Source organism: Pelophylax lessonae (assembly GCF_965119305.1).
Source record: "Pelophylax lessonae genome assembly, chromosome: 1".
NCBI lineage: Eukaryota > Metazoa > Chordata > Amphibia > Anura > Ranidae > Pelophylax > Pelophylax lessonae.
In genome coordinates this window covers 743,865,391-743,879,065 of record NC_138768.1, presented here as the reverse complement: position 1 = coordinate 743,879,065, position 13,675 = coordinate 743,865,391, and the positions used below count along the sequence as shown (strand labels likewise).

Below are 13,675 nucleotides of genomic sequence, written 5' to 3'. Positions count from 1 at the left end.
CAATGCCCATACAATAAAATTGCCCCATTAGCGATATGAGCCAGTGACACCGCCGTAAACATGCCTGGTTCGGAGGTTCCAGTGTCCTGTACTGAGCTATGAGCGGGGGGAGGGACTGAGATCTGCTGGCCAATCCACCTGAGAGTTGATGTATTTAAAGTGAGGCTTGGCACGCACTAGCCACCCCTACCGAGGAAGTCAAAGGAGCATTACGCTCGACGTAACGCGTATAGGGGGGCGGAGCGTGCGTGGCCGACGCAGAGTCTCTCTCTGGTAACAGATCGCTGACATCGATTATACAGCAGGCACAGCTGAGTGCCCGACAAATGTGAGTTGATCTGCCTTTCTCTAATAAAGCATACCCTCATTAGTAAGCGGAGAGCACTAGATTTCTTCATCTGTTTTCTATATGTCCCGGGATCCCTCGAGGTGCAATATAGTGTGGCTCTTTCCTGGAAGTCTGATCAATGATACATGTGATTGCTGGCCCGTTTGGGTCCTTCAGAAAGGTGAGAGGCTGATTCACCTGGTGGAGGGATTCACTATATTGGTGATTACAAGTTGTTTTCATCACTGGATTTTCTTCATCTGAACACGGGACACTCTTTATATCATTTTATTGGAAGCACACACATTGCTATGTGCCTTATGAACTGGATATGATTTATTGTCATCACTTTTTGATTTTATATTTCTGGCGCATCACATTTTTGTATGATTTAAGTCTGGGCCACTCAAGGACATTCACAGAGTTGTCCTGTAGCCACTCCTTTGTTACCTTGGCTGTGTGCTTAGGGTCGCTGTCCTGTTGAAAGATGAACCTTCGCCCCAGTCTGATGTCCAGAGCACTCTGGAGCAGGCTTTCATCAAAGGATGTCTTTGTACATTGCTGCATGCATCTTTCCCTCAATCCCAACTAGTCTCCCAGTTCCTTCCGCTAAAAAACATCCCCACAGCATGATGCTGCCACCACCATGCTTCACTGCAAGAATGGTATTGGCCAGGTGATGAGCGGTACCTGGTTTCCTTCAGACATGATGCTTGCCATTTAGGCCACAGAATTTTTTTTTTTTTATGGCCTGAGAGTTCTTCAGGTGTCTTTTGACAAACTCCAGACGGGCTGTCATGTGCCTTTTACTGAGGAGTGGCTTCTGTCTGGCCACTCTACCATACAGGCCTGATTGGTGGAGTGCTGCAGAAATGGTTGTTCCTCTAGAAGGTTCTCCTCTCTCCACAGAGAAATGCTGGAGCTCTGTCAGAGTGATAATTGGGTTCTTGGTCACCTCCCTGACTAAGGTCCTTCTCCCCAAACAATGAGTTTGGCCAGGCCATCCACTCTAGGAAGAGTCCTGGTGGTCCAAACTTTTTTCCATTTATGGATGATGGAGGCCACTCTGTGCTCATTCGGGCCTTCAATGGTGCAGACATTTTTCTGAACCCTTCCCCAGATCTGTGCCTCGATACAATCCTGCCATGGAGGTACAATTTCTTGGACTTCAGGCATGGTTTGTGCTCTGACATGCACTGTTAACTGTGGGACCTTATATAGACCGGTGTGTGCCTTTCCAAATCATGTCCAATCAACTGACTTTACCACAGGAGGACTCCATTCAGGTTGAAGAAATATCTCAAAGATGATTAGTGGAAGCAGGATGCACCGGAGCACAATTTTGAGTGTCATAACAAAGGCTGTGAATAAATTTGCAAAGACTTCAAACAAACTTCTTTCAGGTACTATTCAGAATTTTGAGGAAGAAATTGAATTTAGTCCATTTTGGAATAAGGCTGTAACATAACAAAATGTGGAAAAAGTAAAGCGCTGTGAATACTTTCCGGGTGTACTGTATACTGTCTTTTCTGCAGCTTGCTTTCAGTCAATGCAGCAAATAAGTATTGAATAAAACTATACTGTATAGGGCTGGCTGAATCCAAGCCTCTATTACGGCTATTATCATCAGTGACCTAGAAACAGATGTGCACTCACAATCCGTCTCTGTAATCCTCTCACTGCTGGAAAAGCATTCTGCACTTACCAAACTGCAGCCTTAAGAACGAAAGCCACAAAGAGCAGGCCCAGGAATAAACATTTTGCTTTTATTTTTTAAACCCTGGAATTATGCAAGACTCCAAGTTTAGAAAGGATACAGTCTGGACATTTATCACAATGGGTCATAAGAATGGCATGCATTTGTGTTATGCAAGTTCTGATATTATTACAACAGTTTACCTTTAATGCACAGTACTGATGTCTATTGATCTGCATGTTCCGGTCACTGTATCTGTCCAAAGGGGTGAACATTATGCTGAACGGTCCGGCCCAGTGGCTGAATAACATGAAAAGGCTGTGGCGTAGACTCTGCTGAGGAAATATACTTCTTCTCTGGTGCACTGCAAAAACATTTACTACATTAATGCATGGATGGGACAGAATGAACTGTGCTTCATGTAAGGGCATCTACCAATTGACTTCTGTACAACCTCCCAGTTGGGTTTTTCCCGATCAATCAGTGCCGCCAGCAATAGCCGACAGCACTGATCAGTGTATATTCTGACAACAGGGAAGTCTGCCCATTGTCAGAATACAGAAGCTTAGCAGGAGTGATTCAGGTATTTTTTTTTTTTCCACTCCACCTGCTGGTTGAATGAAAAAAAAAAAGACTGATAAATAGGCTACTTTACTGATAGATGAATCCCCCCACCCAACCCAACCCAACCCTTCGAGTGCACCATATATTTTTTACACAAAAATGAGAGAGGGGTATAATCTAGATATAATAGCCATAATAAAACCAAATACATTCAGACAATACACCCAACATTTATCAATCAAAGATAAAGAGCCAGCAAATTCTATATACATGCAGGCCACCCTACCAACACCTTAAACTTCGAAGGTCCTTGAGTAGCTACACTCTCACTTGATCTGCATTTATCCCATCAAAACTAAGTATAAAGCCTCAATAGCTTCCATTTCTGTAAAATGGATTGGGTTGTATGTTTCCCTTTATAAACCTTAGTTGATTCGTACAGTTCTTCAATAGTTTCTTTACACTCCTTTGTTTATAGGCCACCATAGTGAAACAGGCCACCAAGTGACCTTCCGAAGGATTTATGGGCCTTAGAGTCTGAAATTGGAGAGGCTACGCAAACAAATGTTACTTAAGTGTTTCACAAGGGGGGACCCCCCCCAAAAAAAATGTAATTCATTCTTTTGATAATAAAAAATGAAAACTCTAAAAGAGTGAATTCTTTTTAGGCACTGTAGTTTTTTTTTTTTAAACTGTGATTTGGAAGGTGGTGTCCATATATCTAGGATTTGCTAGCTTGTTGAAATGGGTTAGGGAGGAACATTTCCCCATCTGCTGGTTCCTCCACTGCAATCCTTTCTTAATACTAAATAAAAGGACAGTAGATTCAGCCTAATATGGTGGAAAACACATCATATCAAGTCAGATAAATCTGAAATAATACCTGGAACATTTTGAATGATATTCGCCACTAAGGCACTAAAATGGCACCGGATATCTTTCAGCGTATCAGAATCCTTCTCGTTCTCTGCTTCCAGTAACTGTCTAGTTAAATCTACATACTCAAGCAAAGTATTGTTCAGGGAATGTGTTTCATTATCCAGGCCTCCACTTGCACTTGAAAAGAAGAGAAAACATTTCAAGATTTAGAAATACACCTTGTGCACACTGGCATATATAATCATAATACAGGTTGTACTTGGCATGTAAGATCTACTCTGCATTCTTTTTTAAATAAAAAGACTTGTTCAGTAATAAATAAGCCTGAATGTGCCTACACTTACACAGCACGTTACCAAACATAAAGCAACTGCAGCTCTGTGTTTCAAGTGTATTCAACAAGAAATGAAAGCGAGCAAAGTCAAGATACCAGTGCTTTGTTCAATGGATTGCACGGTGTTCTGTTTTGCTTAATCATTAATTTATGTCTAGTTTTGTTACCTTCTGCCTTCACCATTAAAATAATGTGCTGTCAATACTGTTAGTTTTAATAGTGCTTCCAACAAACTTTGAAGCCATGGACGCTTATAAATCAATTATCAAGTGTTTGAATCACCCTTGGACACACTGCAGGCCTTGTTTATTGACTGCCAAAAAAAAAAAAAAGACTGGCTGTGTTGCTCCACAGCAACCTATCAGAAACAGCATTGGAGTGTCATATAGAGATAGAAGGTTTGGGTCCGATTCGTTTTTACGGGTCAATAAAGATAAGCATCTCTCTGATTTTAGACACCTAAATAAATATGATGCTTACATTCTACATATATTTTAATAGGGAAATGTGCAATGCTTAGATTTTTGAGAAACAATCTTTTCATTAACGTACATGTTCAGGCAGTCTATGGAGGGGAGAGTTAAGGCAGTGTGCAGACATGCTGCCATTAGCCTAATTTCAGAGAGAATATTAACAGTAGATCAACCACCAGTGCTGCCAATAAACAATGTCCAAGGGTGCCTGGTGAAATCAACAGATAATGGTTGGCTAGACAAGGCAATAAGCCTGCTCTGTTTTTACAAGTACCTGGAGAGCTTGATCATTTAGAAGTATTAAAGGAATGATACTGAGGATAGAGACAAAAAGTACAATAATTACACCCAAGGCTGAAATCCAAATGTGCTAAACAAAAAGGGCCAGTTTACGGTCTTTTAAACTTTAAGGGGCCAATGGGAGCAGGAACTGGCCTCCGTGGGAGTGATCAATTTCTCATTAAAAAAAATGTACACAGCACCTGTGTTCAGTAGGAGGAGGAATCGTGCCCCATCATTGCTTTTATTGGCAGGACTAGTGCCCCATGGTTAGTGTCAGTGGAAAGAATAGTGCCCCATGATTGGTGTCAGAGAAAAGAATGGTGTCAGTGGGAGAAATAGAGCCTTGTAAAAGTGTGAGGAATAGTGTCCCAAGAACTGGCTAAAGGCCCACAGGCCACAGTTTGGAGACTAATGATCTACATGATAGCAATACTGTTGGTACAGAAAATTCCATTCAGCAGGAACTACCTGTGACTGATGACACCAGCATCTGCCAGCAGTTCAAATATACGGACCAGCTGTACTCGTAAAATATCTCGACGCCTGCGCCGCTTCATGTTCTGCAGGAGAGAGAAGAAACTTAAGTTCCAATTTTTTTTTTTTCATAAAAACACATTTCATACATCCATTTGCAATTCTAAATAAGCAGTAGCAGACTTTGATATAGTGATAACTATACTAAAAGTTATCCATTAAAGTTAAACTTAATTTTTGGACAGACTTGGATAGAGACAGAACCTCTGGTCAGGTTTTTACTGAGATCTGTAATCCCACTGGAGAAAATCCCCCTCTATCCTGCCAAGACAGGAAACTATGGGTAATTCATCCAGTGGTATAATGCCTGAAACAAAACACTTTTATTTTAGTAAAAGAGGGAAGAGTTAAAAATAACCTGTCCCGTAATCGGCAATGGTGTTTCTTTCTGTCCTGGTGACCACTGCTCCTTTACATTCTTGCCCTTTTGTCAGATGGACAGGACATTTAGTTAAAATTTCCCCAACCAGGTCATGAAGACGGGATTAAAATAAAAGGGTATTAGCTCCTCCTAAATCTTAAACTAAAACGTTTTTGGCTAGAGTTTAGCCTTAAATAGTATATAAATTAATGGGGGTTCTACTATGCACGCAAGGTTTGTCTCCCCAAAAACCGAACATAAGGATCTAGGAGGATTATGGACAGAATAGTGTAGTATTTTTTTTTTGGGGGGGGGTTTAAAAGGATAACCACACCATAAGTAACTGCAGCTACACACAAAAGAGCTGTATATAATGTTGGTCCCTTTGTAAGGCTAAGGTGAATGTGTTTGTATACAATAAGCTTAGCCAGAAAAAGCAAACCGGGTACTAGTAATGGGGATGCTAATATGACCAAATGTACAGCAACATATATAATCTAGGTTTTCCCTCTCACTGAAGGCTGTGCCCACTTGCAATGTTCCTCCGTAGTGCAACATTACCCATTTTTTATCCGCACACACAGAGGAAAACAACTGGTTTACTTAGTTGTATCCCTACCCTGTGGTACATATTTGCCTTCATTTTGTCACCCCGGAAATATCATTCAGCCACAGGAGTAAAGAACAGTCCTGTGTAAACTACTGGTTGCCAGAATTGTGGATTAAACAGGGATATTGCCAGAATTGTGGATTAAACAGGGATACTGACAGCATTGATTGGGCCAGCACTGTCACATGGTGTAGGTCACATGCTCCTCCCTACCGGGTATTTCCCTAGGCTCCCAGGAATGAATGGAACTTAAAGGAACAAAGGAAAGGTCAGTTTATGCAGGAGAGGGGAGGAGGTCAGTCAATGCTTATGCCTTTACTAAGCCTTTAGGCCAAATAAAGTGGTGAACCTACCTCAAATTCCTGTTTTGGGGAATTGTGTATGTTGTAAGTGCCTAGCTAAACTATTTTTATTCAATTTGAGCTCCGTCAGGTAGGCCCTTAAAGATGTATAGTAGATTGTACATTCCCATTCTAATTTGCATGGTAAGCACAAATACATCCAATCAATCCTCTAGAACAGGGGTGTCCTCTCCTGGGCCACACTGGAAGAAGAGGAATTGTCTTGGGCCACACATAAAATACACTAACAATAAGGCCCCATTCACAGTTTGCAATTTTGAATAGAGATTCTGCCCACAATTCCAAATTGCACTGAAAAATGCACTATGCGTTTTCAGGTGCCATTCATTCCTAATGGCATCAAAAAACGCAGTGAAATTTTGCCACATTTGTCACACATCAATTTCAGCAAAATGCATCAGGCAAAGCTGTTGCTCAAAAGAAGTTGCTGCTCCTTTTTGAGCATCAAGCTTTCTGTGATGCATTTTGCACGACAATCGTGGTAAAATCGCGCAGCGTTTGAGTTGCCATTATCAATGGCATAGCATACATGCCACTCAAACACACAGAGTGCATTTTGCCACCTTTGCAGTGCGATTTGGATAAGTGGGCAGTCTCGCAGTGGTTCTGCCCACAATTTAATTAGAAAGTGTGAATGGGGCCTAAGGATAGCTGATTAGCAAAAAAGTGGGCCAGATGATGGGAGTTCATGTGCTGTATATAAAGTGAAGGGAATGGGAACTAGCTACGCATGGGTGTCAGGGATAGAGGGCTTAGTTGAGGTGGGGGGGGGGGGGGGGGACAGATGCAGCCGACCCCAGCACCCCCCTAGATCCGGCTAGGTGGCACTTACTTGGCTGGTGCTAGCTGGCAGGAGTCTTAATGTGCCCCTAGTGCTATTGCAAACACAGCATCCCCAGCATCTCTTCAGACGCTCCTGGGCCCTGCTTGTCTGTGCTGGCCACTGCCACGGGTGCTATGCCAAACACAGCATCCCTCCGGACATAAACATTGATAAACACAAGTTAACAAATTTCTGTTGGCCTGCATGCGGCCCGCGGGTTGGACACCTCTGCTCTAAGACAAGCAATTTTAATGCTATAAACATTGCATACAGCACATGTAATTGCAATACCAATTTACTGTTTTTTTATATGAGAAATAACAATGAGCCGGTCAGGTATTTTAGCTGGTAAACCCTCACCATAAGGCAGTCCACTAATTGGCAGGGCAAACAAGCAGTGGAACAGAACCCATATTTTAAGACATGTTTTTCACCATACATATCAAGAGGTTCAAGAGAGGTCTGGACACATCAACAGGTAGAACAAAAAAGACCTTGAATTTCCTGTATTACAATTTGCAGCAAGAGCTGGAAGCTGAGCATGTAATATAAACAATGCAGTGCTAACATATAATATAATTACCTCTGGTCTTCTATCAAGTGCTTCCTTAATTATGGGGTGCAACTCCTCTATTAATTCCCTGGATACAAAAAACAGATAGCAGTGTAAGGCACCTGTAGATTAACAGCTGTTCAGACAGCAAACATAATGGTGTGTACAAAATATTTACAGGCACGGGTTGTAATTACACCAACGTGACAGAACGCGCCAGTGCTTTTTGGCAATCTGCATCTTGGTCATTAATGAGCTACATCTTTTACATGGGACGTGCACTTCATAGGATGGAAGAAGGACAAATGATAATGATACTTTTCAAGTCAGCAACAAACCCAGTGTAATACGCTTTTTAACATTGTACAGTAGCAGTAGAGAAATCATTGTAATTGTTACAAAAGGGAGTTAAATAATTGAATTAAAAGGGAAGCAGAAAAATAAGGAAAACGCATATGAACATATCTAGCCCACATAGGCAGATGTCTTACCGGGAGCAACAGGTTGTAAGATATCTGCCTGTGCTTACATTAACATTATTCACCAAAACCTTCCCTTTACTGGGATGGCATGTGGATGGAGCACATGTGCAGTGATTCATTCTCCCCCCCCCCACCCCCATAAAAAGGGGGTGATCAGTGCACATTTTTTTCCAGCATATTATTTATACTGTATATTACAGGTATTTATAAAGTGTTTTTTTTTTTTTTTGCAGCACTTTAAATAATGTACATTCATATCAGGAGTACTTTTAGCTCTGAAGAAGAGGGTTCTCTCTCGAAACGCGTCAACAAGGCATATACAGACACCATTATGTCTCCCAGCACCATCGATGTATCCCGGAAGTCCCGGAGGCGATTGGTTCCACTTCATTTACATGTGAGCAATTATCATGCGTTTGTCAGTATGCTGCTTTTTTTTTTTATTTTTAATAAACTTTTTCAGTAGTAATGCAGGAGGTTGGTGTGCCCTTCTCTTGTTGTTGTTTTGCAGTATATTTGGATACCCTTGATCCTGAGGGGGCAGCAAGACCTTAGGTCGTGATAAGATCATATAGGACCAATCACATTCCCACATACCACTTGAACACAGGAGAGATACTGTCTTGTACATTCACATTAGTCCCTGCCCTCAAGGGCTTACAATCTAGGCTTCCTAACTTACTGGCATTCAAACATATACAGTATTGTGCAAATGTTTTAGGCAGGTGTGAAAAATGTTGTAAATGAAGAATGCTTTTAGAAATAGAAATGCAATCATAATTTACAGCATTTTTTCAGACATGCCTAAAACTTTTGCACAGTACTATACTTGAGCCAATTTAGTCAGGAGACATTTAAAGTGTTTGTAAAGGCAATTTAGTTTTTTTTTTAAAATAAAATAATAAATATGATATACTTACCTGCTGTGTGCAGGTAATGCACAGAGCAGCCTTCTTCCTTTCTCTTTTGGGGCCCCCCCGCCTGCTATGGAGGTACATGGGTGGGCGCTCCCTGAACCTGGGCTGTGTGCATCCATAAACTCACACAGCACAGCTCGGCACCCCCCCCCTTTCACACACAATTGGACTGACAGCAGCTGGTGCTAAAACATATTTTAACTTAAAGCGTAACTTCACCCAAAACAGGAAGCTCCACTTCTCCACCACTTTTGGGCACTATTTTTTGGGAGGAGTACCTAGTTTGATAGATACTCACTCCCACTTGGGTCACTTTGACAATCTGAGCTGAAGTTTTTCCCCCTCTTCGCCCACAGCCTTCTAGGGAAAGTCACAAGAAGGCTGAGGGACCATTCACAAAAAACAACGCGGCTCGTGTAATCGCAGTGGGAAAACTACGTGATGTCGCTTCCCAATGTAAACATGCCAGCACCGGGGATCCGAGGACAAGACAGGTAGGTGTCCCTTTTTTTTTTTATAAGTCAACAGATATAGCATTTGTAGCTGCTTGCTTTAATTTTTTTTTGTGGGGTGGGGGACTGAAGATCCTCCTAAATGTACAGAATGCATGAGTGAGAGGAAACTAAAGATGCTGTGTGGGCGCCCTACGTGCCCCTTAGCAACCAATGACTTCATCTGTTGGTAGGATACAAGTGGGCGGCCCAGCACAGCGTCAGGGCTCCAACTTGTGGCAATCTGTAAAATAAGGCAGGCTTGGATCAAGCTACTTGATCCACCTGCCTTTGTTAGTATGCTTTTTATAATTTTGCCACAGTACCCCTGAGTAGCTCAGACGGCACCCCGTCTTGAACTTGAAGAACAACTAGAGGAAACGAAACTCTGAAGTTTAAATTTGCCTTGAATATGGTAAAATGTTAAGGTGTTTTAATGTTGTGCTTCTGTCATGCACTTTAGAAATAATAATATAAATGCTGTGCTTCTGTAATAAACTTTAGGAACAATAGTATATAAAACAGTTCTAACTAGCCTGAAGGTAGAATTTATTTATTAAAATGGTGCTCCAGCCCCCCCACATACTGTAGCTGCTGACTTTTAAAATTAGGACACTTACCTGTCATAGAATCCAGCAATGTCGGCACCCCAACCAATGTTTCCATCGGCCCTCGGGTGCTGCCATAGCCTGTAAGGGAAACCAGTAGTGAAGCCTTGTGGCTTCACAGCCGATTCCCTATTGTGCATGTGTGAAGCGTTCTGCGCTTTCTGAATGGCCCAGTGGCGGGGAAGGAGGGGGGGCAAAACTTCTGGCGGACCTCGCCAATGGAAGTGTGGATGGGTACCTGTGCCTTTCCTCGAAAGGTGCCACTGAAGGGGGAGACAGATAAGCGGAGCTTCCACTTTTGGGTGGAATTCTGCTTTAAAATGCTAAAGCAAAGACAGATAGAACAGCTATCCATCTTGCTTTTACTTTCACTTTTAACAAGTAGTGGGAAAATGAAAACTTTACTGGATGATGTAGAACATTGCTTCATATTCTCTTCATCCAGTTTTCATATTTAGGCTCCTTTTTTTCTGCAATCAGATGTACAACACTTCTTTCCACATTTCCTGAATAAAAAGTAAATCACCACAAATATGCTTTATTATTAAGTGTTTGAAACATCAACATTAATTAAACCAGTTATTACATTACTTATGCGACAATTTATAAGGGAAAGTAATAAGCAACTTACCTAAAAGCTCCAGGGTTGGTCCTGCCAAGGCCCAGAACTAGAGATTCTGTGATTTCCATACTCTCAGAACGCATCATGGGTACTATGTGCTTGAACAAAGATGAGGGGGATGGAGTGCCAATTATCTGGAAAATAAAAAGGTCATTAAATCCTATTCCCCATTGCTGCCCACAGCTCTTCTGCTAAGTTCCTAAGCCATGACTATTGTCACGGACGCTCAGTTATTATTGCTCCACTCGAGCCTCAGACTTGCTTTTTTCTATCAGGGATTCTCGGCCCCCTCACTACTTGGATTCCTCTGGCTTTCCTAGCCATTTTTGCTATTTAGTTCTGGGTAACTTCAAATATAGATCGGTTTCTCTGTGGCAACACCCGACCCTTTCTTCCTCATTTCTACCTTATCAGATCCTTCCATATCCTTTCCAATCTCTTTCAAATGCCGTTTAAACATTTCCAGGCTTTGGATATACATTGTGTTATACTTGCTTATTATTTGACTATATCATTTGGTACCCAACTTCCTCAATGTTTACAACTATTGCATTGTTTAAGCTCAGGCTTTTATTGTACCTACAGTAGGTCATAAGCATAAGGAAAAATGCCCCTAAAACCATCACCATCAGGTTAAAGGCCAATCGCCCACTGCTGATGGAACCTGTTAGCAACCACTGCAGAAACCCTAGAGTTCCACAGAACCCTGGTTGAGAATAATTGCTTTAGGCTGTCTAGCCAACAGCACTGTCTGCCTACCATCTAATCTCTGTATTCTATTCTTGCTTTACTTACATTTCTGACAAGATGGACACAATAGAAGGTAAACATATAGAAAAAAAAAAACAATTTGAGCGCCACGATAATTGCTGTAGAGTCCAGAGAACTAAGTTTATTAGTGCTTACCTAAGATGACACTAGTTACAATGACCTGGAAATTGGGGTGTGCTTGAGCAGTCATGCAAATAGCTCTTTGCATGACTGCTGAAACACAACATAAATAACAGGTCATTTATTTTAGAACCCTTTTAATTTCTAAAAGAGTCCAGCAATTCATTTTCATATAGTTTCTATAGTCCTGAAAAAGGGGGCTTTTGCAACCCCCAAAATGCACTGTCTAACATCTTGTACCAACTAGATTAGAGTCTAATAAACTTACAGTATTTCTCTGGACTCTGAGTTTGTGTGGTGCTAATATTGTATTTAATTTATATGTTTAGCTTCCTCACGGGTACCCTTAAGGCCCCCTGGTGTATGTGACCTGCCATAGCCACAGCAATATGCTCTATGATTTAGTGTCTGTTTCTCAGTAATGGACATAAAAAGTCAGCGATCCAGCATCTTACATCCATAATCCAGAAATATAAGGTAAGTCTACAATAGATTATGCCATGTAGAGGCAAATGACATCAAATATATAATTCTTGATGACGTTTTCATATAGGAAAACATAATTCGAGCAGGGGCATAAAGAGTAACAGTACATGTAAAGTAGCTTACTTTTGGATCAATGCTATATCCACTATCTGGGGTAGACGCCAGCGTCTCAGGAGGGGAACATCGTACGGAACCAGCGGATGCTGAAGAAGACGTGGATGTTGCTGCACTGCAGCAAAGAATTAAGTAGTTCCTCCAAAGTCCAATGTAGGAGTCACTGCCGGTTACTGCAGTCACTTTCTTTGCATTAATGGGGCTGCTGTAAATAAATACATTTAAGCATATGGTTAGTACAATATACTAAAACCCTGCGTACAAAATATTTGATCATTAATTTATATTTTCATGTCAAAGACCACTAGTCTTCATTTAAAGGGAACTTTTTCAACTGCAAATGTTAACCAAAGTGAACCTGACCTCAACTAAAAGTTTCTAAGGTTACAAGAGTGCTGAAGTGCTTAGTGCCTACAATAACCTGTGTTTGTCTACAAATCACCTCCTATGTCCTAGTAGAGTCCCTTTGGATCCTGGGCCCAAGATTGGGCTTCAACTCCTCAGATCAAGATTAATCCTCACCCTCCTCATTTAAAACCCCATCCTCTGTAATTGGACTGTCAAGTTGAAGAATTAAGCTGGATACACACTATACAACTTTTGTTGTCAGATTTCCTTTAGATTTACCTTTTCTATGAAGTGCAAGGGCCTGTCTGATTGCATACAAATTGAAAGTGTTTAGGTTTGACCTCATATTATTTGGTTTTGGTAAGTCTGAAGGAAAAAATCTAAAGAAAATTGTATAGTGTGTATGGCCCATTAGTTGCATGAAAGAGGGCACCAGTTAGGCAACAGTTGAAATCTCATGTACAAAATGAGCATAGGAATAAAAAGACTCCATAGTGACAAAAGGGACTGATCTTGGGTCCAGACTGTACATGATTCCTGTGAGTGTTAAGCCCCATCTTTTGTCATTTAACTGTCAAGTGCAAGAATTAAAGCAAAACTAAAGGCAATATACTTACCTCCTCTCCGACGGTTCAGGTCCCTCACCAGTGCTGGCATCTTCTCCCGGGTGCTGGCCTTTGGACATCTTCAATGGCCGACACGGGGTGACAAGTCCTGTGAGCAGGCAGGTAGGTGTATTTTATCTAAGATGATACACTGCATGACTTCTGCAATAATAGCCTGCCTACTCGCAGTCTTTACTAAAATTTGTTCAGTTTTGCTTTGTAGCACCCTTCTAGGTAGGTCCTAGAGAGAAAATATAGTTTTAGGTCCTGTCTGCTTACCAGAAGGACTGCAGGTAAATCTATATTGCTCTC

The 13,675-nt window shown here is 41.5% G+C and overlaps 1 protein-coding gene across 10 annotated transcripts in view; it reads right to left on the bottom strand.

The window, feature by feature from the left end:
- FRYL (FRY like transcription coactivator) overlaps positions 1-13,675 on the bottom strand; it is a 555,404-nt gene that overhangs the window by 105,246 nt on the left and 436,483 nt on the right. For all 10 annotated transcript variants that reach the window (XM_082266339.1, XM_082266334.1, XM_082266333.1 and 7 more), the window contains 6 exons: positions 12,420-12,615; positions 10,929-11,053; positions 7,830-7,887; positions 5,025-5,116; positions 3,472-3,644; positions 2,228-2,388 (listed from right to left, as the gene is read on the bottom strand). In XM_082266339.1, the coding sequence (XP_082122465.1) occupies positions 2,228-2,388; positions 3,472-3,644; positions 5,025-5,116; positions 7,830-7,887; positions 10,929-11,053; positions 12,420-12,615 (805 nt within the window). The remainder of the gene's footprint in view (positions 1-2,227; positions 2,389-3,471; positions 3,645-5,024; positions 5,117-7,829; positions 7,888-10,928; positions 11,054-12,419; positions 12,616-13,675) is intronic.